General features: G+C 47.0%; 1 protein-coding gene and 1 long non-coding RNA gene across 5 annotated transcripts in view; one reads left to right on the forward strand and one right to left on the reverse strand.

The window, feature by feature from the left end:
* The window catches only part of LOC120599539 (uncharacterized), a 25,048-nt gene extending 17,213 nt beyond the window's left edge, over positions 1–7,835 (reverse strand). The window contains exon 1 of the long non-coding RNA XR_005651928.1: positions 7,425–7,835. This is a non-coding gene — a long non-coding RNA (uncharacterized LOC120599539). The remainder of the gene's footprint in view (positions 1–7,424) is intronic.
* Positions 6,204–23,693, forward strand: FAM107A (family with sequence similarity 107 member A). Of its 4 annotated transcripts, none has more exons than XM_039858642.1 (5): positions 6,260–6,395; positions 13,267–13,443; positions 20,974–21,148; positions 22,663–22,819; positions 23,330–23,693. In XM_039858642.1, exons 2-5 carry the CDS (start codon positions 13,278–13,280, stop codon positions 23,435–23,437), a joined length of 606 nt encoding a protein of 201 aa, XP_039714576.1. In that variant the 5' UTR covers positions 6,260–6,395; positions 13,267–13,277; the 3' UTR covers positions 23,438–23,693. The 4 variants fall into 4 exon arrangements, with proteins under 4 accessions (XP_039714577.1, XP_039714576.1, XP_039714575.1 ...); XM_039858641.1 differs by having other exon boundaries at positions 6,264–6,395; positions 13,267–13,509; XM_039858644.1 differs by lacking the exon at positions 6,260–6,395 and adding an exon at positions 14,175–14,257 and having other exon boundaries at positions 13,384–13,509.
* The last annotated feature ends 1,165 nt before the right edge of the window (positions 23,694–24,858 follow it).

Consider the following 24,858-nt stretch of genomic DNA (forward strand, 5'->3'; position numbering starts at 1 on the left):
ACAATTAAGCTTGGTTTTTCTTTGCTAAGCACCTGTGTGCCAGGAACTATGCTAGACATTGAAGAAACATCCCTGAATAAGTCCTGCTCTTACAGTCCCTGTTCTCATGATGTTTACAGTTTAATGGGAAGAGGTACATAAAGACACCCAGAGACACACTTCCCTCTGATTCACTCTAGGTTACAAGGACAAATACTTTAAGATCCTACCCTCATTGCCCCTAAGGTCAGAATTCAGGCCCATCTATGTTTATCTAAGATGCAACTTTGCTAATACCTCCTGCCTCTCTCCCAATCAAAAGAGCTATTCATAAGAGTGACCTCAATGTGTCAAAAAAAAAAAATCTATGTTTTGAAAATACAAAAGCACAACACATAAATTGATACAATCATTGTTGACAGTATCTACAAGAGCTAAAATTCGCCTACCTTATGACCCAGCAATCCCACAGCTGGATATTTGCCCATCACAAACCAGCAATGTATTTACCCAAAAATTCATAGAAAGGTGTTCATAGCAACTTCATTAGTCACAGCCTAAACAGGAAACCACCCACCTATCCATGCATGGGAGAACAACAACCACACTGCGATATAGCATACGATGCAATACTGCTCAGCAATAAAGAGAATGAACTGCTGAGACAGGCAATGACATTGATGAATCTCAAACATACTGTTGAGTGAAAAAAGCCAGACATCAAAGAGTAAATTTTATGATTCCAACTATGTGAAGTTCTAGAACAACAGACAAATCTCTGGTGATAGGGGTCAGAATATTGCTTACTCTGGGAGAAGGTGGGCATTGACTAAGAAGAGGCATGAAGGAGCCTCCTGGGGTGCAGCGAATGTTTTGTATATTTATCTTGGAGGTGGTGTGTGGGTGAACACATATGTAAAACTTCATCGAGCTGCACACTTAGGATCAGTGCACTTTATGGACATGTGCTATACCTCAATTATTAAAATGTTTACAAACAAAGCAAGGTCCTATAAGTGTTATTTGGTTCATGCATCCTGTGGTGAAGACTAAGGTAGATGTGTTATAGGTCCACGGTCTCCTTGACACTTCTCAAACAGAGGCATCAGCCTCCAAGAGCAGCAGCAAAATGAAGAAGAGGAGACTTTAGAGACAGATTCATGAAAATTCACCACGGACTAGTCCCAAGAAAATTTTCTCAAACATCGGGGCATATAAAGGAGGCAGGTGGTGGCAACAGGAAGGACAGTAGAAAAGCAAATGTCTTTGGCTTCAGCCAATATTGAGTTGTGTTCAGCTATAGTTGGGTATATTATACAATATACAATAGTATCTCTTCTGGTAATGTATCATGTGTGCTAACTCTCGCTAAGCAAAATTATATCTAAGCTAGAATCTTCCAGTCCCTAAATGGTATGAACAAATGAAGATTGGCTGTATTTATCAGCACCATCCTTGAAAAAGACTAACAATTATCTATAATACATCAGAAAAGATCTAGGTGGCTTTTCAGATTAGCTTTGCCTTCACAAGTGGTTGCACGCAAGTGAACATTTTCTCAATCACCAAACACCAGTCACTGAAAGGAGAGAGGCCTCTCGCTTGGTCACTGAGGTTTTAATGGACACAGGTTGGCCTGATTTTCCAAGTTCTTCTTGCAAGAGGAGTTGGCAGCCATGCGCAGGACAATTCTTTGAACTCCAGTTCTGGGAGCTGCTCCTTATGAAATTCTGGCTTTGTAATGTTAGCATTGCCCTAGGGACCCGGCCCCACTGCCCACGTCTGTCGGGGGAGATGTGAGAAGAAACTTAGAGCCCCTTCGAGCCCTCTGGAGTGGGTCCTTTTTCTATGTCCTGGAATTTTCTTTCACGGGTGAGGTTACTGGTCCTCTTAATCTCTTTGTTAAAAAACACAAAAGAGGCTTGGCCAAATGCCAAACACCATCCCTCTTCTATGCCCTCCTTGGTGGCAGGGCTCAAAATGGAAGCACCTCGGGGAAACGTCAGAATCCAGGCCCTTCCATCCACCCTGAATAGATGTAGGTAGCAGGTGGCCTCCCTTGGTTCTGGCCTTGGCTTACTCTCTGTGGAATTACCACTTTCCTCATAGAGCCCAGAGCTCCCTATGTGGGTACATTCATTCATTCACTCATTCACTTCATTCATTCTTTCAGTAAATCAGTTTTGGGCATCCAATGCTAGCCCAGCTCTGGACTAGGCCCTGGGGAGACAGCTGCAAACAGGCAAGTACTGTCCGGTGGAGAATATAGGGCTGCAACAATCAGAGTTCGGTGGTGAATATTAATATAAAAGAAGTCTGCAGTGCTGCAGGAGTACATGATGGAGGAGGACCTCCTTCAGGAAGTGGCATTTTAGCCGAGACTAAAAGATAAGAAGGAGTAGCCAGGAAGAGCTGGGGAGGGCATCCTGAGTAGAGAGAACAGCTTGTACAAATGTAGGCAGATAAGAGACAGCATGGCTTTCCAGGAACCCAAGTAGTTCTTAGTGGCTGGGTGTGGGGTGTGAGGGAAAGCGGCTTCTGTTTCTTCGCTGACCTTCCCTCATATGACTGCCCCTGAGTCCACTCCACTCCAGCCCCCCCACTGACCATCTTGCTTTTCCCTGAATATTCCCACATGTTCCAGCCTCAAGACTCTTGCTCTAGCTGTTCCCTCTGTCTATGACACCTTTCCCCAAGATATCTGTTTGGCTGACTCTCCTGCTTCCTTCAAGTTTGTGCTCACATTTCACCTTCTTAATAAGAACCCTTTGAGCAGACATTTATTAGCACTTACCACTAGCCACATTCTCCTCTGATGTTCCTTTTTTCCATGGTATCTATCACCTTCTAACCTACCATCCACTTCACTTATTTATTTTTCTCTATCTCTCCCACTAAAATGCCAGCTCCACAGGTCAAGGACCTTTATGTGATTCACTGAGGCATTCCAAGCCCTTGAACATTAAAAGAAAAAAAATAGATGGGATTTGAGAGGCTGGCAAGGAGGGGCCAGGTAGCAGAGGCCTTGAAGGCCGGGACAAAGTGTGTGAGTTTGATTCCAAGTACAAATGGAAGGTACCAAAGGGTTTTTAGTAGGGCAGGATCAGAGTCTGAGTTACTTTTTAAAAGCTTGCTCTGAAATCTGTGTGGAAAATGGCTTGAGGAAGACAAGCTACTGCAGGCATCCAGGCATCCAGGCATGTTGCAGTGGTGGCTGGGCTAGGGTGGGGGCATTTGGAGAAGTGGATGGATTGAAGCGAGCTCAGGAGGTGAACTTACCATGCCTCAGTGATCTGAGGACTGTGGTTTCAGGAAGATGGGGCAAAGAGGTCCCCCGTCTGAGGGAAAGGGCCAGAGTGGAGCTACTTACCAAGATGGGGGGATAGGGGAGGAACAGGTTAGGGGCTGGAGTGGCCAAGAGTTCTGTTTGGACCACTATTAAGACTTTCAAGTGTTGATGTCAAGTAGCCTGTTGATCAAAGTTTAAGCTCAGAGTGAAAATCTAGATTGGAAATATACATTAGGGGATCATTGGCTCAGAGTTTTTTTTAAAGTCATGAGTGTAGAGGAAGAAGAGAAGATATCTAAGAAATGACCTGGAGAACCAAACTCTAAATCCTTCTGAACTGGCCCTTGAAGGATGAGGAGTTTGCCAGGAAGATAGAGAAAAGGAAGCCCAGAAAGAAAGAACAGTATGGATAAGACTTCAACTTAAAAAGAAAAAAACACATGGATCTCAGTACTCTTCAAAATTGTCAAGGTCATCAAAAACAAATAACCTGAGAAACTATCAGAACCAAGAGGAGCCTAAAGAAGCATGACAACTAAATGCAATGTAGTATCTTGGATAGGATCCCAGAACAGAAAAAAAGACATTAGGTAACTAATGAAATCTGACTAAGGTATGAACTTTAGTTAATAATAATGTATCAAAATTAGTTCATTAACTGTGACAAATGCACCATACTATATCTATGTACCTCTACATACGTGTAAGATGTTAACAGAGAAACTGAGTGTGAGGTGTAAGTAACTCTCTGTATTATCTTCTCAATTTTTTCTCTAAATCTAAAACTGCTCTAAAAAACAATCTATTTTTTTTAAAAGACCATGAGTCTTATAAATGTCTCCCAACGCACACACAAACACACACACACTCCAAGGCCATAGGAATTTGTTTCTCTGAAAGGTACCAGTCCCTTCTGTGACCAGTTCCTTCTGTGGTCAAAAGACTTAGGGACACTGTGAACATCTCATCACTCCTCCCCTGCCAAGGAACAGAGGGGCCTCACTTCCACCTCCTTTCTTTCTGTTCACAGAAAGAATACTCTCCTCAGGCCGTATTTCATAATGAAAATGAGAAGCAGAGACTAAATGGCTCAGGTAAGTCAGACACGCCTAGAATTCCTTGGGGGGTGCGACCTGAGTTAATCCTTTTGGAATGCTCTGTAAATGCATATTCTTTAGTCACAATTTTCCTGAATTCCCTCCTTTTTTAACAACTGGCTTGATTCCCCACTTCCCCTACCCCCTACCCCACCTTCTCCCACCCCCTGCAGCAAAAACTTTGGCACCATCTGGGTTCAAATTCCAGCTCCATTCCTAACTAGTTATGTGATCTCGGGCAAGTCACTTGAGCTTTATTTTTCTCATTTCTAAAAGAGGCACAACCATACTTGATCAAATAGTGGATTAAATGGAAAAATGGTAAATAGGATATAACTTCATCCTCTGAAAAATGCATATGAGAGAGTGAAGGCCAAATGTCTAGCATTCGTGGTGACTGGTTGTTGATGAGAGACGTTATCAGTCTGGCCAATAAGGGAGGTCCCTGAAGCTCAAAGTGGGGTCACATGGGGTTCTTGGGTGGTGACTGAGGAGCAGAGAAGTACAGGGACCTCTGAGTCAGAGCAGAAGCTACAACTGGTCAGTGGCCAAGGGCCAGCCAGAGAAGATTTGGTTGGCAGTTGGCCTAGTAGGCTCCAAGGCTGGAAAGGACACAGAGGCAGAGAGAAGTGGTACTGTGTGGCCGAGGCCCCAACAGCCACCTCAAGATTCCCTAGTCCACACAGGTATAGCCTTAAACAGATGCCATCCAGGACCCTGGACAGCTCCGGGGGTCTAGATTTCAAGGGCGTAAATTTTGTAGGTGGAGAACTGGATTGGGACGGACTCTGCTCCTCCAGCTAGCCGTGTGAGCATGAGCAAGCCACCTCACCTCCCTGAGTCTCAACTATGTCTCTCCAAACTGAAGATAATATCTACTCTTAAGCGTTTTTGTAGAGTCCATAAGATAACAGAGAGGTAATAGAGCAGAGTGGCCCATGTCTGAAGTCAGACCACACGAGAGAAATCACTTCTCAGAGAAATCGCTTGACCATTCTGAGCCTCAATTTGCTCATCTGTAAAGTTGGAAGGCCAATAGACTCTAATTTAAAGGGTCGTGAAGATGAAACAAAATAGGACATAAAGCACACTGTACACATTAGTTTTTGTTTTAGAAGAGATTTAGCACAGCACCAAACAGAGTAGATAATCAAAATTGTCAGCTTCTTATATCTTCCAAATCCTCCTGGTTGACTTTGCTCCTCCACCTTTAGACTCTTTTGGTTGGTCCTCTGTTAAAGAGATTCCTCAAAGCCAGAGAAATCAATCTTGTAGTGTCCCACAGGCTTCCCGCCACAACCTTCTTCCCTCATTTAAGTCCCCTGCTTCTCAGTGCCACCAATTCCAGGATGCCTTAAAACACTTTTTAAAAAATGTTAGTGTATAGCTTTTGTTCTGTGCTAGCTACCGTTATAAGATATATCAGTTACCCTCACAACTGTGAGATAAGTACTATAGATATCCCCATTTTGCAGATGAGAAAACAAGCTCTGCGAGGTTAGGTAATTAAATCATGGGGTCACACAGCTATTAATTGGTGGCGCTGGGATCCGATCCCAGGGATAACACTTCAGACTTCCACACCTGCTTGTAGCATTTAAGGAGGCCAGTGGCCAGGGAAATGGAGAAGAGTGGGTGGGAGGTGGAGGCTGGAAATCAGCATGCCGGGTTGTCGCCTTGACCCTGGAACCGCGGAGCCAGGCGTCCTCACGCCGGACGTTTACCCGCGCACTGCCTGCTCCCTGGACCGGGTGACCTGCCCTTGCCCCCTGTCTCTCCCCCACCGCGGCGCCTCCGCTCCGGGCGCTCGGGCCTCGGAGGTAATCTGATCTGCGTCGGGGTTTGGGCCTCGGGGCCGCGTCACCGCCGCGGAGACACTCCGGCCCCGGACTGCGCTCCAGCGTGCGCTCCCCGCCCTCAGTGACCGCTCCGCAGTCGCGCGCGCGGGCGGATGGCGCAGAGGCTGAGCGAGCGGACACGGGGGCCCGCCGAGGCCACGGGGCTCTACCGGGCCGTGCTGCTCAGGTCGGGTAAGTGGGGGCAAGACCACGTGGCCCCCGTCTTGGGGAGAGCTAGAGGAGGGCACGACGTCTGCACCGCGTCCAGCCTTGGCCAGCCCACCGCCAGGCGCCTCGGTCCTTCTTCATTGCTCTGCTTTCCTCCTTCTCTTTCCTTCTTTACTCCTTTCTTTCACTCTTCTTAATTACTTTTCTTTTTTCCCCCCTTTCTTCTTTCATTTCTTTCATACCTTCTTTCCTTCCTACATTCTTCCTCTTGGGGATCTACCCTTAGATATACTGTTTTATTCATATGGTGAGCACGCACGCATACACGCACACGCGCACTCAGTTTCCTGACGACAAAAAATTCTTCGAGGTTCCGTCTCCTGGCCCGTCTCTTAGGCAGAGACGCGCACGCACGAGTGCTCGAAGGCGCGCGCAGGCGTGGGAGATGGGCGAGACCCAGGACGCACGCGGTGGGCGAAAAGGAGCACTGGAATGATTGATGTCCAGTGAGGTATCACATTAGAGGGGGGAAAGGGACAGAGCAAGTTACAGGAAGTCGAGGGACCGTTTTTCTACATGTATCATTTAAAGAGAAAAAGATTTGGATGGAAACACAACGGCGGCTGTTTTTGAGGATGCGAGTTGGATGACAAATGTGTTTTCTCCTACTTATGTCTTTTTGTTTGAAGTAAACAAATTACTTTTCTACTCAGGGAAATAAGAGATTTTTTTTTTTTATTTAGGAAAATGAAACAAATGTAATATATGGTCAGTGTACAAATAATTTGGCAAACAGAGGAATGCAGAAAGAAGAGAAAGAATGCCGGACTTTGTGCTCAACAGAGACGTTTAGGGAAGGAGAAAATCGGTGTCCTGTGGGTCCCTGCCAGTTAGGGATACGTGATTAGAAAGCGTCAAGGGATTGGGGCTCACTGGGCAGCACCCTCTGCTCCCACTGCCACACAGTAGTCCTGCTCGCAGACTCTTGCAACGGGAAGCGCGGGGGGAGTCGTTCGCACCGCGTCTGCGGCGGTCTTGCCAGCCCTCGCGTACCTTTGCTCGGAGACTGATTGCTTTTCTCATTTGGACTGGCTCCACCCGGGGGCAAGAAGCCGGGCGGGGATCCTGCCGCTGAGCTGCTGCTTGGAACTTTGGAACAACAGGTCTTTAAGTCCAAAAGCAAGAGCTGGCCAAGACTTCAGGACTGGCGGCGCCTTCCTGAGGGAGGGTCTTAAATCTGGCTAAGCCCTGGCAGGAAGAAAGAAAGGAGATCTCTGATTAGATGAATCTGATTTCAAATTCCAGCTCCACCAATTCCCCCACCAAGACTTCTTCCTAGGTGTCCCCTAGGTGTTCCTATCTTCTCACAAAGAGGAGAAGGGGATATCTCTAATCCAAAACCCTGTGTTCCCTCTAATTTGGAGTTGCAACTATGAGCCTCACTCCAAAGGTAACATTTTTTACTCCCAACCCATCCAAACTAGCAGACATATTAGAGTCGTTCGGCGGTCCCTGGACTCTAGGGGCAACATACTTGTTTGGTAACTGTACTACACACAGTGACAAAGCCAGGAAGGGAGCAGAGGCCTGTGACTGGGGGGGTTCATGGATGGAACACTTATTCTGCTTTAGGCACTGTGCCCCTGGCTCATTACATCTTCACAATCCTACAAGGTCACTGCTAATTGTCATCCCCATTTATTAATGGATAAGGAGACTGAGACTCAGAGAGCCTAAGCAGCTTGCCCATGGCCCTGCTAAGGGACCTTTTCTATCCCACTAAAGGATGGAAAACACATTCAGACTTAGGTCTGTTCATGCCAAAGACTGCACACCTTCTGAAAATAGTTAATAACAATGGCAAATGATGTTGGTCACTTGGTGTTGCCAGTCTCTCTGCAAAATGCTGTACGTCTCATCAACTTCATTCATTTAATCATTCGACCAATATTTATTGGCCACTATTATGCACTAGGCCCTACTCAAGGAACAGAGATATATACTGATAAATAAAACAGATATGTCCCTCCTCTCCAGGAGGTAAGTAGTATATGAACCCCTTATTTTATTTTATATTTTATATCGCACTTGGAATTATTTATTTAATTCACAGCTTCTCCTATACTAAAAGCTCTGAGAGGGCAGGTCCTTGAATAACGTCATTTAGTTAATGCTGTTTTGTTTATAACATTGGTGAGATGCTGTAGGAACTTAACTCTTGTTTGTATCAATTAGCCTATGATAAAATTGGTTTCATTAAATGTCATTTTGCTTAAAGTGCTTAAGTCACAACCTGTCAACAGTGTAAGTGAGGACTTTCTGTACTTTATTTTTAACACTAAGAATTTTTAGCCCAAGGACATGCAGCTACCCTTTTTTCCTTAACTGCCCTGAGATCTCTTGTGAGAAAGCCTGAGCTGACTTCCTCAACGATTAGAGACCACATGAAGAGAGTGGTTCAGCCAGCCCCAGCTGACCACCAGCATCAGATGTGTGAATGAGGCCAACCTAGACCACCCAGCCCGGCGAGCCACCAGATGGTTAAAGTCACGTAAATGACACCAAGCAAGACTAGCAGAACAACTGCCCACTGAATCCAATCTAAATTACTGATGCACAGATTCATGAGCAAATAAAAGGTTTCTAACCCCTATTTTAAACATGAGGAAACTGAGGCTCAGAAGGTAACATGACTTGTCTAAGGTCACACCGCCAATCACAGGTGGAGCTGATATTCAAACCCAGGGCCATATGCTCCGGCTGTCTCACATAAGGAAGGGCAAGAAGTAAGACTGGGGATAAGGAATTGACTAGGCCATTTAGTAAAGAGGCAAGAGCTCCCCTCTTATTGCTTACCATGCTTACCATGAATATTTCAGGAAATTGAGAATTAAGAGGGGAAGCCTTACCCATAATCCTAACTGTGAGCAGCCACTGGTAACATTGGGGATGTCTCCTTCTAGTCTTTGCCATGCATAGTTTGTGTGCGTGGGTGCGTGTGTTTGTTTTACATTGCTGAGGTTGTACTGACTTTAATCTTTGATCCCACTTTTTTCACTTGGATGAAAAACTTTAATGCTATTAAACAGCTACCACTTTGGAGCCCAGACTACGGGGCAGGCACTGCGTGAAGGGCTTCCTATGCTGTATCTTCTTTATTCCTCAAGAGAATGTCTGCTCCATTTTAGAGAGGAGGAAATAGGAAGTTGAAGGTCACCTAGCTGTCTAGCCATGAATCCAGAAGTAGTATCTGTGTTGACACCAGAGCCCAGGCTCTGAACCACTGAGCGGGAAGGGTCACCTCTGGGGAATCACTCATGCTTGGCCATGCCTTGTAAGCTATGCAGTGCTGTAGTAAAGGTCCACCTGTGGTTCATTAGCAGCATCCTACCTGGAGCTCGGGCCAGGTTCCTGGCAGGGAGGGAAGCTTCTCTCTGCAACACAGAGGGACACGTCCCCAAGTGCCTGTGGGCGCCAGCGACTGTGCTTCCCTTCTGCAGACAGAGGAGCAGCCAGAGTCTCCATCCCTCCCTGCCAAGCAGGGTGGCCAGATAAAATATAGGGCACCAAGTTAGATTTGAATCTCAGAGACACACCGAATAATATTTGAGTGTCTAAAAGGTTATTAATTGCTTATCTAAAGTTCAAATTTAACTGGGCATGCTGCATGTTTATTTGCTATGTATGGCAACTCCACTGCCAGGAATCATGAAACTTTGCTTGGATTGACAAGCTGTGGTCTGCCCAGGTTCCTCTCTATACACTTACACACACTCACACACTCACACTCATACTTATCCCTCTCCCCATCCCTAGATCCACTGTCCATCTCTTGTCTGGCTACAAGTGAATTAAAATTTGCTGGAAGTCGGCGGCGGGGGGCGGGGGGGGAGCCGCGGGGCGGTGGGGGGAGCACTCCAGGGTCCTTCCGCAGTTAAGAAACCAGATTAACCATGCCTAATTGCAGCTGGGTTAACTGCCAGCTTTCTGAAACAAGACTCTTAGTTCTTCCCCTACTCCCTCACTTTCCTGTTTTCACACTTGAAATCCCTCCACCAAGGAAATTCTTCCTAGTTCAAACTTGTTGTAAAGGCGACTCTCATTCCTTTTACAATCCCTCCATGGATCCATGACAAGTTTTTCTACCAATGCAGCTTCTCCCCCCCCACCCCCCCATGTCCTTTCAGCAGAGTATGTAGGGGGCGAGGGGAAGGTTGGCTCTCAGAAACCTCATTGAAGCCTTGAAAAGTGGCCTTGGTGATTTAGACTGAATACAGGGCCAGGAGGAAGTTTTGAGTTGCCATGGAAACTTCTTGTCTGATGTTTGTGGGCCCAGATAAGCTGCTCCAGGCACGCCTGTCGGCTTGGAGCAAAGGGGGCACAAATGAAAGGAAAGACGTTCTTTGGAGTTTTTAATGCAAGCTGCAGCCACAGCTCACTGTAAATGCAGAAAAATTCCCCAGCTCCCACTCATGACTGCCTCTCCTGGTCTTCATTGTTCCCCTTCCTCTTGGCTCCTCTTGTTTCCAAGAAAACAAACTTCAGAGAGACAGGAAAGCAGTGTGGGAGGGACATGCTCAGTCTCTGGGATTCCCGCTTCAATCCTCCATGGGACTGAATTCTGCCCCTCAGGCCCCTGGTATTCCAACGTCCTTCCTCTTGCCAGAATATGAAGGCCTCCAGGAAAAACCACACAGGCCAAGGCAGGAGGCAACAACTGAGGCTGAATTTAGCCATTACCCAGAGTAAACTGCTAAAAAGTTCATTTTCCCAGAAAGCCTCTATTTTCCAATATTCAAAATAGACATGACTGCGCCAGATGTAAATCATAACTATAGTTAGTTCGAAAAGGTTGCTCTTTTTCATATTTTTAATTTTTATTGCTTTTTTGTGATAGCAAAAGAAATATATGCTTTTTTTTTTTTTTAAGCCACAAACATGACAAAAATATAGTGACAAAGGAGAAGGGCCAGTAATTTTATGCCATAGAATAGTGATTCTCAAACGCCCAAATATAAACACATCCCCAAGAGGATATATGTTAAAATCCAGATTTCTAGGCCCCTCCCTCATAGGTTCTAATGCAGCAATCTCAGAGCATGGCCCAGCGATTCCATTTTAACATTCATTCTAAATGATGCAGAGAGTGGTTTGACAAGAATTTAGTTGTTCTCCACTGTCAGAATTCAGTAAAATTAAGCCATAGCAGGTTGGAAGGCTGGGGGAGGCTACCATTCCAAGTACCTCAAGAGAAGCAGAATTTAGGAAGAAGAAACAAAAAGGAACACTTGTTTCCAGAAAATTATTTCCTCCCCTAGAACTTGTGACCTTCTAAGTGGCCCTAGGAGGGCCAGCTTGGGCAGGGCTCCCCGGACATACACAACCTGCCCCTAGCCCCCATCTCAGCCCCGTCTCCCGCCTCCCCTCACGCCCAGCACTCCAGCCCCACTGGCCTTTTTCCATCATACCAAGCTCATTCCCACCTGGGCCTTTCCACTAGCTCATCTTACTCCCTGGAATACTCTCCTATTGAATGTTCACACTGCCGACTCCTCACCATTCGGGCCTCCCTAAAACATCACCTCCTCCATGTCCATCCTTCCTAAGCTCCCAGTCCTTCCCTTTCACCTCACCCAGTCTTACTTTCATCACAGCTCATTTTCTCGTCTCCTTATTTCTTGTCTAATCCCCCTGACCCCTTGAATGTAGGTCACCTGATCACAGAGATAGCATCTGCCTCATTCACACTGTGTCTCCAGCACTTGGAACAGTGCCAGGATAACAGTGGGTACTCAATAAATGTTGGTTAAATGAATAATAGAGGCCAAAGAGGAAAAAAATTGCATTTTTAATGCCCCCGTTCATGGTTAATGTATGTCCTGGGCCTCATCCCCTTCCCGACAACATGACTCTTCAGGAGAAAGTAAAGGTACGAAGGGCGACAATTTTAACTGGTAAATGCCAGCTCCCTTCTAGGGGTCTACGGATAATCATAGAAGCTAGAAAGCACTTTCAAATTTTTAAATGAACACTAATTCCGAAATTAGTAGAATGCCTCCATTATCTGTAAGCACCCAAGTTGGCCTTTGGCACCTACACACTTCTTTATTTTTACCCCCACGCATTCACTCACTGAGCCAGGATTTATGGAATGCGTGTTCTGCCAGGCACAGCGCTACATGCTGAGGCTCTGTCCTCGGATCCTATGGAGCCTCTTTCTCTCTGCAGGAAAAAGCCTATTCACTGAGCATTGACTACATGGTTACACTATTGTCATCTCATCTGTATCATCTCCCAACTACCCTAGTATTCTCCACATTTGACAAACACAGAAACCAAGCCTCAGGGGCACTGAGTGGCTTCCAAAGGGGCTGGTACCCGAATCAGGGCTGCCACATGCGCCTGCTCCCCTGCTCTGATCCAGAGCCGGTCAGCTTCCACTCCTCCAATCCCACTCTCTCCTGTGCAATGTCCTGTTGGCTCCTCTCTGAAGTTTGGGATATGGAGAAAGTAATGTGTATGGAGTTTTTGGCCCATCAGTGGGTGACCAAGAACTGACCCAGTGTCGCTTCCCCCTCCCTTTACACCCCAGAGCTGCGTTCTCCAGAAGAATTCTGCACTGCAGCAGGAAGCTTGGCTCCCCTTCCATCAGGGAAGGGCCACGATGTACTCCTGCTGACCCTCCCATTAGAAACAAGGGAAATGCCTCCAGTGAGCCGCCTCGCTCAGAACAAAGCTTGGCACGCTTCTTATTCCTCAACAACCCGACAAAATAAGTATTTATTTGTATATCTCAAACGTGTGGCTTGGACACGGTGTTCTGCATCGTGGAAGTGGCCGTGCACCAAGTGAAATACCCGTTACTATAGTAACAGTTCCTTTTTATTGATACCAGAATAAACAGGAATGCAAAGCCGCCTCACTCGTTGGAACATTTCAGCCGCCTGTGATCCCCAAGGTTTTAAGAACCGCCCTTTGGAGGCGGCCCTCCTTGCTAGTCTGGGACTTCCCGGTGGAGTGAGGAGCCCAGCAACACACTCCCGAGGTCCCTTCTTGAGGACGCTGCGGAGAAGTAAGGCCATTTCTCTTCTGTTTCACCTGCTGTGGAGCTGCTTGCTGTGCCAGAAGGAGTTGCGAGGTTAGGAGGGCAGCCTTGGAACACTGGGGCGGGCTGTCAGGGGAGCTGAGCTGTTTGAGCTTAGGTATGCGGGCTGTGTCCTCTATCCGTGAAATGACTGGAGGGTGCCTCCTGGCACCCCGGGCTTGGGAGAAGGCTAGGAGACAGAGCGGAGGGAGCACCAAGATACAGTGCTCCATTCTTGTTGATCTCTGTCTTCTAAATCCTCAGATGAATCTGAGTTTATACGTGATACGACCTCATCCAAGTCCATTATTACACCATATGGCAGTTTTACTTCTCTTCGTAACTGATAGACAACAGGCTGCAGGGTGGCACAACTCAGACAACATGGGTTTTGGCATCAGACAGAGTTCAGCTCAGATTCTGGTGCCTTGATTTGCTGGTTGTGTGATCTGGGGAAATTAGATGACCCCTCAGAGCCTCAGTTTCTTCATCTGTAAAAGGGATAATGATACCCATATCTACAGTCTAGAAATTCTTACAATCTATAAGAATGGCTTTGAGGTGTTTAGCAGAGTATGTGACACATTGCAACGTTAGCATGCTAACCGCCTGCCTTTCTGGTGAATTAGCTTTTGCATTTTTTAGTATGAGGCCAAAAGTCTGGGACTGGACCAGAAATCTGGGGTTATAGGATTGGGCATGTCACTTTCCTAAATCAGGGTGGTTTCCCAGCTGTGAAGCAGCCCCAGCACCTGTGTCTCCGGGTTGATCGTATCCGAAGTGGCTCTTAGTTCTGTTAGCGGTAAGTACCTGCTGGGATCTTTCCCCTCTGGCATCTGCCAAGTAGAACAGCTGGCGTCGTGCCACTGGTGGGCTAGCAGGAATATCTGGTCTGCTGATACTTGTTCTTTGATCAACTGCACAACACTCTTCACCAGCCTTGTTAAGAACATTTCATATCCAGCCCTGGAATTGATTCAAGACCCAAATGCCCACCTCGACCTTCTCTTCGCAAACTAGGAGGTCACAGTGGACCCAAACAAAATGTTCAGGAGGTTTGTTTTCTCATGGGGTAGGGAGGTTACATCCAAGTGGACAAGCAGCTCTGACAGAGGCATCGGCCACAGGCTGATGGGAGATGTGGAGATGGCTCCCAGATACACAGTTCTGTGGTTACTGGCCAGTGAAATACAAATGGGCACTTCCCCCACAGAGAAGGAAAAAAGCAAGAAGTGTTGGGAAATCCAGTGGCCACACTTGTCACTTTTACTGAATGCCTATTTCTCCTTTGCCAGTGGTTATCTCATTCTCTTCTCCGCTGCCCCTCCCCCTCCGGAAATGGTGAAACAGGAAGGTCCAGGTATGTTCTGAACACAGCACTGAACAGGAACAAGGGCAGGAGGAGGGAGGGGAGAGGAATGAAGACTGACCAATACCAGGGAGGGAAAGCTACCAGCTGGTCTTCTCCTAAACAAAGACCAGCCACGGGCTGGCTTAAGCCCAGAGCTGCTGGGGCTAGGCTGGTGCTCCCCAGTGAGAATTTGTACTTAATATGGGCTGGGAGTCCTCTAGCTACCAGGCCTCCATTTTCTCATCTATAAAATGGACTCTCACTGTCTCTTGAGTATCCAGAGAGAGAAAAGGGACATAAACTGCTGATTGAAAGATAGCTTGTTGATTGGAAGACACTTCGCGCCTGGAAGTCAGTGGAGTGATAGAGCACCGAATCTGGAATGAAAGTCCCAGCTTTGTCATTCATTCTGTGTATCTTGGCACAAGTAGGTTGGCCTCTTGAAACCTCATTTTTCTCATGTACAGAATGAGGATAATAAAATAGCTCCACTGGCTGCCTCCTAGGGCAATGGCAAGATCCAAATGGAGGTGAGTGAGCCTTTGTCAAATGCAAAGTGCTTACCACAGGCCCCCTCAGGACAGGGAGACCACAGCTTGCCTTCAGCAAGCATCACTCTGCCAGGCATTGGGCTAACCACATCATGCACATTATGTCATTTCACCCTCCAAACAGCCCCATGAGTAGGTATTGCCATTATCCCCACTGTACATGGGCTCAGAGAGGTTAAGCTATTTGCCCAAAGTCACACAGTTAGGAAAGGGTGTAGCCATAATTCAAACCCAGTCTTGTCTCCTCCAAAACATCTGCCTTAACTAGTTTGCTTTACTGGTTCATGTGCCATTTGTTATCATCGATGCCATCAAAGACAGAGCCAGAACCACCAGCACAGGAAGGGCAGATGAAGATGACTTTAAGAGCTGAGCTTAGGGTCCCACAGCTATTTTCAGGATGAACTGTGACCTGGGTATCCATCAGCACCACTTCCCTTCCATCTCTTCTTATTGCTCTTCTGTGACCAGTGGGGTTCCGGTGTTTGGTTTCAAGGCCACCACCCTAACATTAGCCACGCATGCTGCAGTAGCCTGGTGAGCTCATCCTGGGAGCAGTTAGTGATCCCAGCCGAGCCTCCTCGTCTGGAGTGAGGCTGACGTCCTGTGAAGCCTCTGGGGAGGAGCTGTGGGACCTCTTGGGTTATCAGCAAAACCAAGGAAGAATGAAGTGAAAAGCTCCTAATTACTCCTCTGACCTATTATTATCCACCCACCCCCTGAAAAATGAGGTCAGTCCCACAGCCTGCATATTAAGTGAGAATGATTTGCCCATCTCATAGTCATGCAAAACACTCAATTTAGCTGTCACCTACTGGCTGCCTCTACCCCATGCCAGGCACTTTAGCTCTCCCAATCTTCATAGCATAAACTGCTGATTGAAAGATATCTTGTTGGATTTTACAGAGGAGGAGGGTCCTGGAGGTTAAGGACCCATCCAAGGTCACACAGCTGCTAAGAACTGTGACCTTAACAAGAGGTGCCCATGATAATCAAGCTAACCAGTCAGCTGAAATAACTCAGCCCAAAGCAAAGAAGCTTGATTTTTTTTTTTTTAACTCCTTAGTTTATAAGTCAGCTGACTAGTAGAATTACCTGGGGAGCTTTTTAAAATCCCAAAGGCCAAGCTGTCCCCCAGGCCAATCAAATCAGAATTCCTGGGGTAGGACTCAGGCATTGGTATTTTTCAAACTTTCTCTGGTGATGCCAGTGTGCAGCCAGGGTTGAGATCCCTGATGTAACCAGTGCAGTTTGTAAGGTGGATGAAAGACTCAATCCGAGACTAGGAATGGGATTTATTAATAGTAATTGTTAATAACAGCTAACGGGGGGCCGCACTGTGAAATTCCAGGGGCCCCATTCATAGTTTAATCTATAAGAGAGAAGCCTTGGGGTTGTGCAGTGCACAACTTACCTTTTGCTGTATGTGGCTGCCCCAGTAGCCAGCACTTAGAGACTTTGACTCTGTGCTAGGCACTTGCCAAACACCTTGCAAGTATCACCTCATTTATTTTGCAACACCCTCATGAAGAAGGGTGCTGATCAGCTGAGCCCCTATCATACCTACTCAACTCTGCTGTTCTAGTGGAAAACAGCCATAGACAATAAGTAATGAGTGGACATGGCTGTGTTTCAAAGAGTTATGTTTGGTTCAAAAGCTATAGTTTGCAAACTACTGCTGCAGAGGGCAGGTAAACTTGCCCAAAGCTAAGAAGGGGCAGAGCTGAAATTCAATCCAGGTCCTAATGGCTCCTAACATCCATACACCTAGACTTCATTCTGCATTTCTTTGACAAGCAGTGAAGGACATTCACTAGCCACTTAACTTTCTCCTCAATCCACCTGTTCCTCTCCCTTGCCAGCTCTTCTTTTGGATATCCATGTTTTTTTCTTTTCAGAGATGACCTAATGCTCACTTCACCTCACTTTGCCCATAGTAGCCACTTCCCCCAGAGTCTGGGATCTCTTAGGACACCCCAGCAGGCTGAGAGACCTGGCGAGAACAGCCCTGAGAATGGCCTCTACCTCCGCCCAGGAGGCCCAGCTGACCCCAGGAGCGCCCAGATTTTCTTGGCCAAGCATCTGCGCTTTGTTGAGCAGCCTCTTGTGTTCCAGCATCTATGTGAAGGTCTTGCAGAGGCCACTTTTGATTAACCTAAGAGGCAGGAAGGCTGGCTCAGCCACTCTGTAAGCCCTGCCACCTCATACGCACGCACGCGTCCACAAATCTCACACATGTTGTTTGCTGGAGTTCACATTAACTGGCAAAGGCAGCGTTTTTCCCAGCCTGCAGCTCTGGGCTGAAGAACCAGCCACATCTTTTCAGTATCCCTGGTCTCAGGGAAACACCAACCCCCGCAGCTCACCGCTGATTTCATTTAAAAAGAAGGGGCGGTGCGCAGAGAGGGGTGCAGGGTGCCAGAGCAGATCTTTGAGCCAGAGCTACTCACCGATTGGACCTGGGGTGCAAGATTGGATACATTATTTGAAGGTCCCAGTGCAAAATGAAACTGCAGGGACCTTCTCAGAGCGACCCAGAGTGACTGAGTCCCAACCCAACAGTGGGACCTGGCCCAGGGGCGGCAAACCCATTGGCTAGCTGGTGACCCGAAGGTTCTCAGCCTGGCCAATCAGATGTTTTTTCCTCTGGAATTTAACCTTGAGAGACAGAAACTGCCCCATTGGCCATGAAAGAAACTAAAGTCATATAAAAAATTTCCCAAACCTGCTGACAGTTTTCCTCCACACAGCAGTGAGAATGACCTTTTAAAAATCAAATCAGACGCGCTCTTTCCCTGACTTGAACCCACCCGTCCACCCTCACTCCACTCTCGCCGTCGCTCGCTCACGCCACTGCAGGCACACTATGCCTTTTTGTTCCCTGAACAGACCAAGCTTGTTCAAGGTACATGAGTCACACATGCTATTCTCTCTGCCCCCATACAGCCTTCCTCCTCCCTCTCAACCATTAGATCTTAAATGGCATCTCCTCAGAGAAGCCCTCCCCTGCACCTGGCTGCAGGTGGGTCCTCCTGTTGGTCTCTATCCCAGCCCCCCTAGTTCCTTCAGCGGGCTCCTCTCAAGTTGTAATCGTTTATTTTTATAGGTTTGTGTACATGTGTACTGTCTGCCTCCATAGAAGAATGTCGGCTCTGTGAGAGTGGAAACCTTGCCTTCTTAGTTCACCTCTGTGTGTCCAGTGTCTACCACAATACCTGGCAAATTATAGGAACTCAAGCATATTGTAAAATGAATAACTTTATTATTGTGTATTTTCTCGGTGGTAATTCCTGTTATGCAGGGGCTCTTGGTTTTGTGTACTTATTTTGTATCTGGCCACATTATTGAACTATCTCATTTATTCCAAATGCTTTTCTGTTAATCCATTTGGGAATTCTAGGTATATGGTGATAGCTTATGTAGATATTAATTCTGCCCTTTTCTTTTCAAGTTATACAACTTATTTCTGTTTCCTGCCTTATCGCTTTGGCAACACACAATAGTGCGACTGGTGAAAAGTATGAAGCTCTGAAAGGTTTGGGGCACAAAGAGACTACGGACATAAAGAGTAGCCAGGAGCTGCAGCAGTTATTTAAGTGTGGTGTGATAATGGCCTAGCTAGGATGAGAGCTAAGGACATAGGAAAGAAAGAGTGTAGCTGAGAATTATTCAGATAAACAATTGGTGGGATTTGGTAATTGGAAAAGGCAGCAGAAGGAGGAACAATTCTCAAAACTCTAATCTGACTCAGGGTATTCTAATGCATTGGCTCCCAGACAACTTAATCCACAGACTGAGAAAATATCCATGTCTCTAAACAGGGAGGGAACTGATGAGGCCAACTGTTTATTTTGTCAAGTGCCCATTTTTAACTAAATACTATCACGATCATTTTTTAAGGACCAAAAAATTAGGAAGGCTATAACCTGGAAACAAACAGCTTCATGAAAAAGAGAAGAAAAGAAATTAGAATTCTCATTTTAGAAAGAGTTCTGAGAATGTGAATTCAAGAAAAAAAAAATTAGTAGGCATGTTTTTATGCTCTGACACTTTATCTGGCTACATCCAAAATATCTTATAATAATTAACACTTTTTCCAGTTTACACAGCACCTTTACAAATATGTTCTCACTTAATCTTCCTAATAGCACCCTGCAATGGGAAATAATAGAGATGCTAAACATGTACCTGGCGTGCAACCATTTGTAAAGCATAGTCTCTCCTTTGATGCCTACAGTCCCTAACATGTCACCTTGCAATTTACACCTCATCAAACCCCCTTGTCCTGTATTTTCCAACCCCCCTGAGCTATTACCCACTTCCAGGTTTTTGCACAGACCACCATCCCTGTCTAGTTTACTTGGAGAACGCCTGTAAAGAAAAAAGACAAAAAAACACTCAGGCAGAGAATGGCTTTCATCTTCTTCCCAGTGGGGCCAGGGGGTGGGGGAGAAGTGAGGGTCTGTTCATAGGCCATTGTGGTCCTCAAGAGAGGGGACTGAAGCCTAGTAGGTGATCTGGGGACATAGCCCCTCAGTTGCTACATGGAAACTACATGCCTTAAGGCACTGGTTTCCCCAAACCAACCTCTGCGAGCCTCAGTTTCCTCATCTATACAACCTCAAAGTTTCTATTATCAATTCCCAACAACTGTTAATTGAGTGTCTACTACATACCAGACCAGACACTTCCAGTGCCTGGCATATAGTAGAGGTTCAACCTCAGAAAAGCAGAACTCATGAAAGGGGTAGAGCCAATGCCTAAATTTTCACTCAATTTACTATAAGCAGCTAGTGGCCAGGCTGTGTCACCTCCTTGAGATTTTTTTCTTAAGAAGTCGCTCTATTTCTCTCTCCCTCCCTCCTTCCCTCCCTCCTTGCTTTTAGGCACTTCAAAGATATGTAATCAGCTTGTAGAGGAGGGAGCCCTGGATGTTCAGTCAATTGATGAATTTCAAGCTGCTATGGTGAAAGTGAGGCCATCAAGAAGCCAGACATCTGCATTAAAGATGACAACCATCCCTTTGTAATTAGAGACATAGCAGTCTCAGGATTTCATACTCTCTTCTTTGATCTGGAGAAAGAGAAAAGCTGAAGGCTTCCACAGGGGAATTTGGAATTATAGATAGGGAAGTTGGACAATAGGGGTGATATTCTCTTTAATCACTGCATTGATCCAAATTAACTTTAACAAGTACATATTGCTCTTTTTAAATATTTCTTTTTATGATACGAGCTCATTGAAAAACAGAAACTTAAACATAATTTCTTTTATAGGAGGGAAATTGTTTTTTCAAAGTCAGGCCAAAATCATTTGCACGTGTGTCAACCCATATTTTGTAACCAAGTAGCACTTAACCTCTCTACCCCCCTTTACAAACATCATTACGACCCACTTTACAAACCACTTTACGACAACCCTGTGCACAGGTTCAATTATTTCTATCTCACAAAAGAAGAGACTAAGGCTCAGAAAATCAGCTAGCCTACCTAGGGCTGCACAGTAGCAGGAAGCCAAGGTCCACCTAACACCAAACCCTTGCCCTTCAGCTGTGGCCACAGGGATGGATGAGATTGTGGAGCCAGCTCTGACCAACTCTCCCACCTGTCTCTACAGCTTCGATGTACTCAGAAATCCAGAGGGAGCGAGCAGACATCGGGGGCCTGATGGCCCGGCCGGAGTATAGAGATTGGAACCCAGAGCTCATCAAGCCCAAGAAGCTGCTGAACCCCGTGAAGGCCTCCCGGAGCCACCAGGAGCTGCACAGGGAGCTGCTCATGAACCACAGAAGGTAGGAATGAAACTCGGCTGCCCCAGCCTGGCAAAGCACCTCCTCAGGCCTTCTGGGACTTGGGCAGATGCCCCTCATGCCTGGTGATCATCCTGGGGCTCCTGGAGACTTGAGGAAGGCTGAGGGTGCCCCACGTGGTCACCAGCAGGAAACGTGAAGGTCTAAAAGCCCTGTTTGCCCAGCCAGCTACCCACTTTGTTCCTGCCCTCCATGTACATTTACTGAGCGCCTAGTATGTGCCAGGCACTGTGCCAGACTCGGGGGTACAAGAAGGAATGTTCCTGCCCTGAGAGAGGGACTGGATGCATACCCAGGTGCTTTGATGGGGTATGCTCTCGGCAGATGGATGAGCATGTGCAAATGGACAGGAAACAGGGCAGCTCAGTGCAGATGGGGCATAGATTGTGTGGTAGGCCAGAGGAGACATGTGGACCTGGTAAGGGTCTCAAGCAGGGGTTTCACAATCCTGGAGGGGGCGTGAGTGGCACAGGGAGGCTGGGGGATGCAATGAGAGAGGCAGGCTTGAGGTGGAAAAGGGGAGAGGAAAGCCAAGCCTCCCTCCCCTCCCAGGCTTGGGAAATATCCCCCAGTTTACCAGTGCTGGGATGAAGGCTACGGTATCTGCGCAGCTCCCTCTGCTGGCTGCTTCTAGTATTGGTGCAAGCTGTGATTTTCATTCTCGTTTTCAGCTGTGTAGCATAGACCTTCCAGCAGATAACATTTAGTATCCTCGGTGTTGTTTGCTTTGTTTTTTTTTTACTTACTATATGAGTATTTGTCTGATTGTCTTTTAGAGTCATCACTTTTAATGTCAAAAACGTCACTACAACAAAAAAAAATCCTAAAGACAAATCAGGGGAAATATTTGCAATATAAATAACAGATAAAAATTAATATATACATATCTCTTATAAATCTGTAAGGAAAAAATGAAAAAAGATAGATATAGTTAGTTCACAAAAGAGGAAATGCAAATAGCTGGTAAACATCTCAAAAGCTGTTTGATGTGGCTAATAATCAAAGAAACAAATGAAAACTAGATATTATTTCTTGTCTACCAGATTCTCAAATACAAAAGGATTGTATGATTATGGTGGGGCGAAATAGATGGCCTTGTACACCACTGACAGAAGTATAAATTAGATAACATTTTCAAAGGGAGGTTGGGCACATGGAAATATGTGTCTAAAATTTTTTAAAAGAGCCTGACCCAGCAGTTTCACCTCTAGAAACCTATCCTGAGAAAATAACTTGAACTATCATAAAACCTGTTCTCTACAGACAGGCCTGGGTGCCGATCATCACTCAGCCCCATCATAGCTATGACTTGGACTGGTGTCTTAAGTCCTACGAGCCTCACTTCCTTTTTCTGTATAATGGAACAGTTATGGTTCCACCTCCCAAGCCTGCTAGGAAGATTGTACGAGATAATGCTGTAGGTTGGCACTACACTGTGCAGCCCTGAGGCTGGGGTGGGGGAAGTTGGCGTCTCCTGATGACTTCCCGCACCCCAGGGGCCTGGGTGTGGACAGCAAGCCGGAGCTGCAGCGTGTCCTGGAGCACCGCCGGCGGAACCAGCTCATCAAGAAGAAGAAGGAGGAGCTGGAGGCCAAGCGGCTGCAGTGCCCCTTTGAGCAGGAGCTGCTGAGACGGCAGCAGAGGCTGAACCAGGTGGGTGGGAGGCACCTAATCCCAGCCTACTCTTCCTCTAAGAATGTCTCCTGGCCCAGGGAAGAGCTGTGCCTGTGGCCACAGGTGGCAAAAGGGAGGAGGTTGAGCAAAATGAGGACTGGACCCTGAATTCACCACTGGCTTGAGTCCTCACCCTGCCGCTGTGTGACTTTGAGTCAGTGGCTTACCCTCTCTGAACCTCAGTTTCCTCCCTGGCCCAATCTATTGCATGTTGATTCTGATTCCTTTTCACAACTGCCCTGTACACAAGGTGGCATTCCCATTTTCGAGATGAGGAACCTGAGGCCCCGATGAGGTAAGCACTTTGAACGAGGCTTCACAGGGAGAACTTAGTCTCATGCTCTGTCTCCCCAGCTACGAGGCTGGTGGCAAAACTGAATCCTGGTTCTGTTTCCCCAGAGAGAACGCTTGGTCCAAACCCAGTGGCTTTTGAGACTTGGAATTCTGCTGGCGCCACTCATTTCACACCTCTGCTTTTCTCTCCTTCAGCTGGAAAAACCACCAGAAAAAGAAGAGGACCATGCCCCTGAATTTATTAAAGTCAGGGAAAACCTGCGGAGAATCACCACGCTGACGAGTGAAGAGAAAGTGCTGTAGAGCTGGCTGTTGGAGCTCCAGTCACCCCGCAGCGCCCCCTTGGCCCCCACACCTTCCTCCATTCCTTCTGTATCTGGCAGCCCCAGGCCTTGGGATATCTGTGATGGTCATGCTTGCTCCTGTAAAAATGCATTGCCTCAGAGGGCCTGCCTGCCCCCCTCAAAGCTGGGGTCCCTACGCTCCCAGGATTTTCCTTCTGAGCACTCGCCCCTCCTTTTCCAAGATGAAGCCACTGCTGGGAAACTTTCGCAAGGCACATCTCCCTGAAGGGGCTTCCGAACCCTGATGAGATTTTTGTGGCAAAGTTGAGAAGGAGGGACAGGGGCCTCCTTGGTCTGACTAGTTCTCCGTTCTCCCCAGGCCCCATGGGGCCCTGCTTCTCTGGGCAGCCCAAAGGAAAGGTCTCATAGAACTTTGCTGCCCCTGGTTTTACTTTCAGTCAGGTGTGGGGCAACTAAAGGGAACATCTCGGGATACCTGCCTTGAAAGGCAGCCGAGGAGAAAATGGTTCAAGTTCAGTTGTCCTTGGTGAGGAAGGGCAAAGCAGCCCACAGGTGGGCTTGTGGCCCACATCATGCCCAGTGGGAAGGGTACTAAGAAAGACAGCTTCTAAGGGTTTGCCAGCCTTTCCCCCACATCTATGCTTTTACAGTATTATCTCCTCTCCGCAGACCTCCCTGTCCAAGCCTTGTAACCGTACCTACCTAGAGCTGCAGCCTTCCTGCTCCCAGAGTCTTGTACAGTGCTTCTCAAACTTTATTGTGCCTATGAATCACTGGACATCTTGTTAAATTACAGCTTCTGATTCAGGACATCTGGGGTAGGGGCTGAGATTCTGCATTTCTAACAAGCTCCTAGGCTCCTGGTCTGAGGACCACACTGTAAGCACAGCAGCGAGGCTGGAGCATCCAGGGGCGCTAAATATTGGAAACATGAATTGTGAAGCCATCTCTGCCCCCCAACTCCCATAGACTTCTGCCTTGAGGGTTCCCACCCACCTCTGCAGCCCCCAGGCCTCTTTATTATCCAGCCCACTCCAGGGATCCCAGGCCTCAGAAGACTTTTAAAGTTTAGCAAATTGTGTCAGGTTTGTGATTGTGGTTTTCGCCAGAGATGTATATAATTGCCAACCTGTATTTCTCACCATGCTGCTGTGATGCAATTCTAGCCAAAAAGGGGGGGTGGCGTAACCTTTTCCTAAAGCCTATGGAAATATAGCAAATATACCATGATTTCCAATAGGCTTCTGGAAATACAAACAGTGGTTTGAAGACCCCACAGCCACCCTTATGGACTGGCCCCTTCGAGCTTTCATTTTCAGCCTCTGATCCTGAGACCCACCCCTTACCTGGTTTCTATCACCTGGGCCAGCTTCAGTGACTTCACTGCTTCTTCCTCAAAAATCCCTCCATGAGAGACCA

This window comes from Pteropus medius, unplaced genomic scaffold (assembly GCF_902729225.1).
Source record: "Pteropus medius unplaced genomic scaffold, Ma_sr-lr_union100, whole genome shotgun sequence".
Taxonomy (NCBI): Eukaryota; Metazoa; Chordata; class Mammalia; order Chiroptera; family Pteropodidae; genus Pteropus; species Pteropus medius.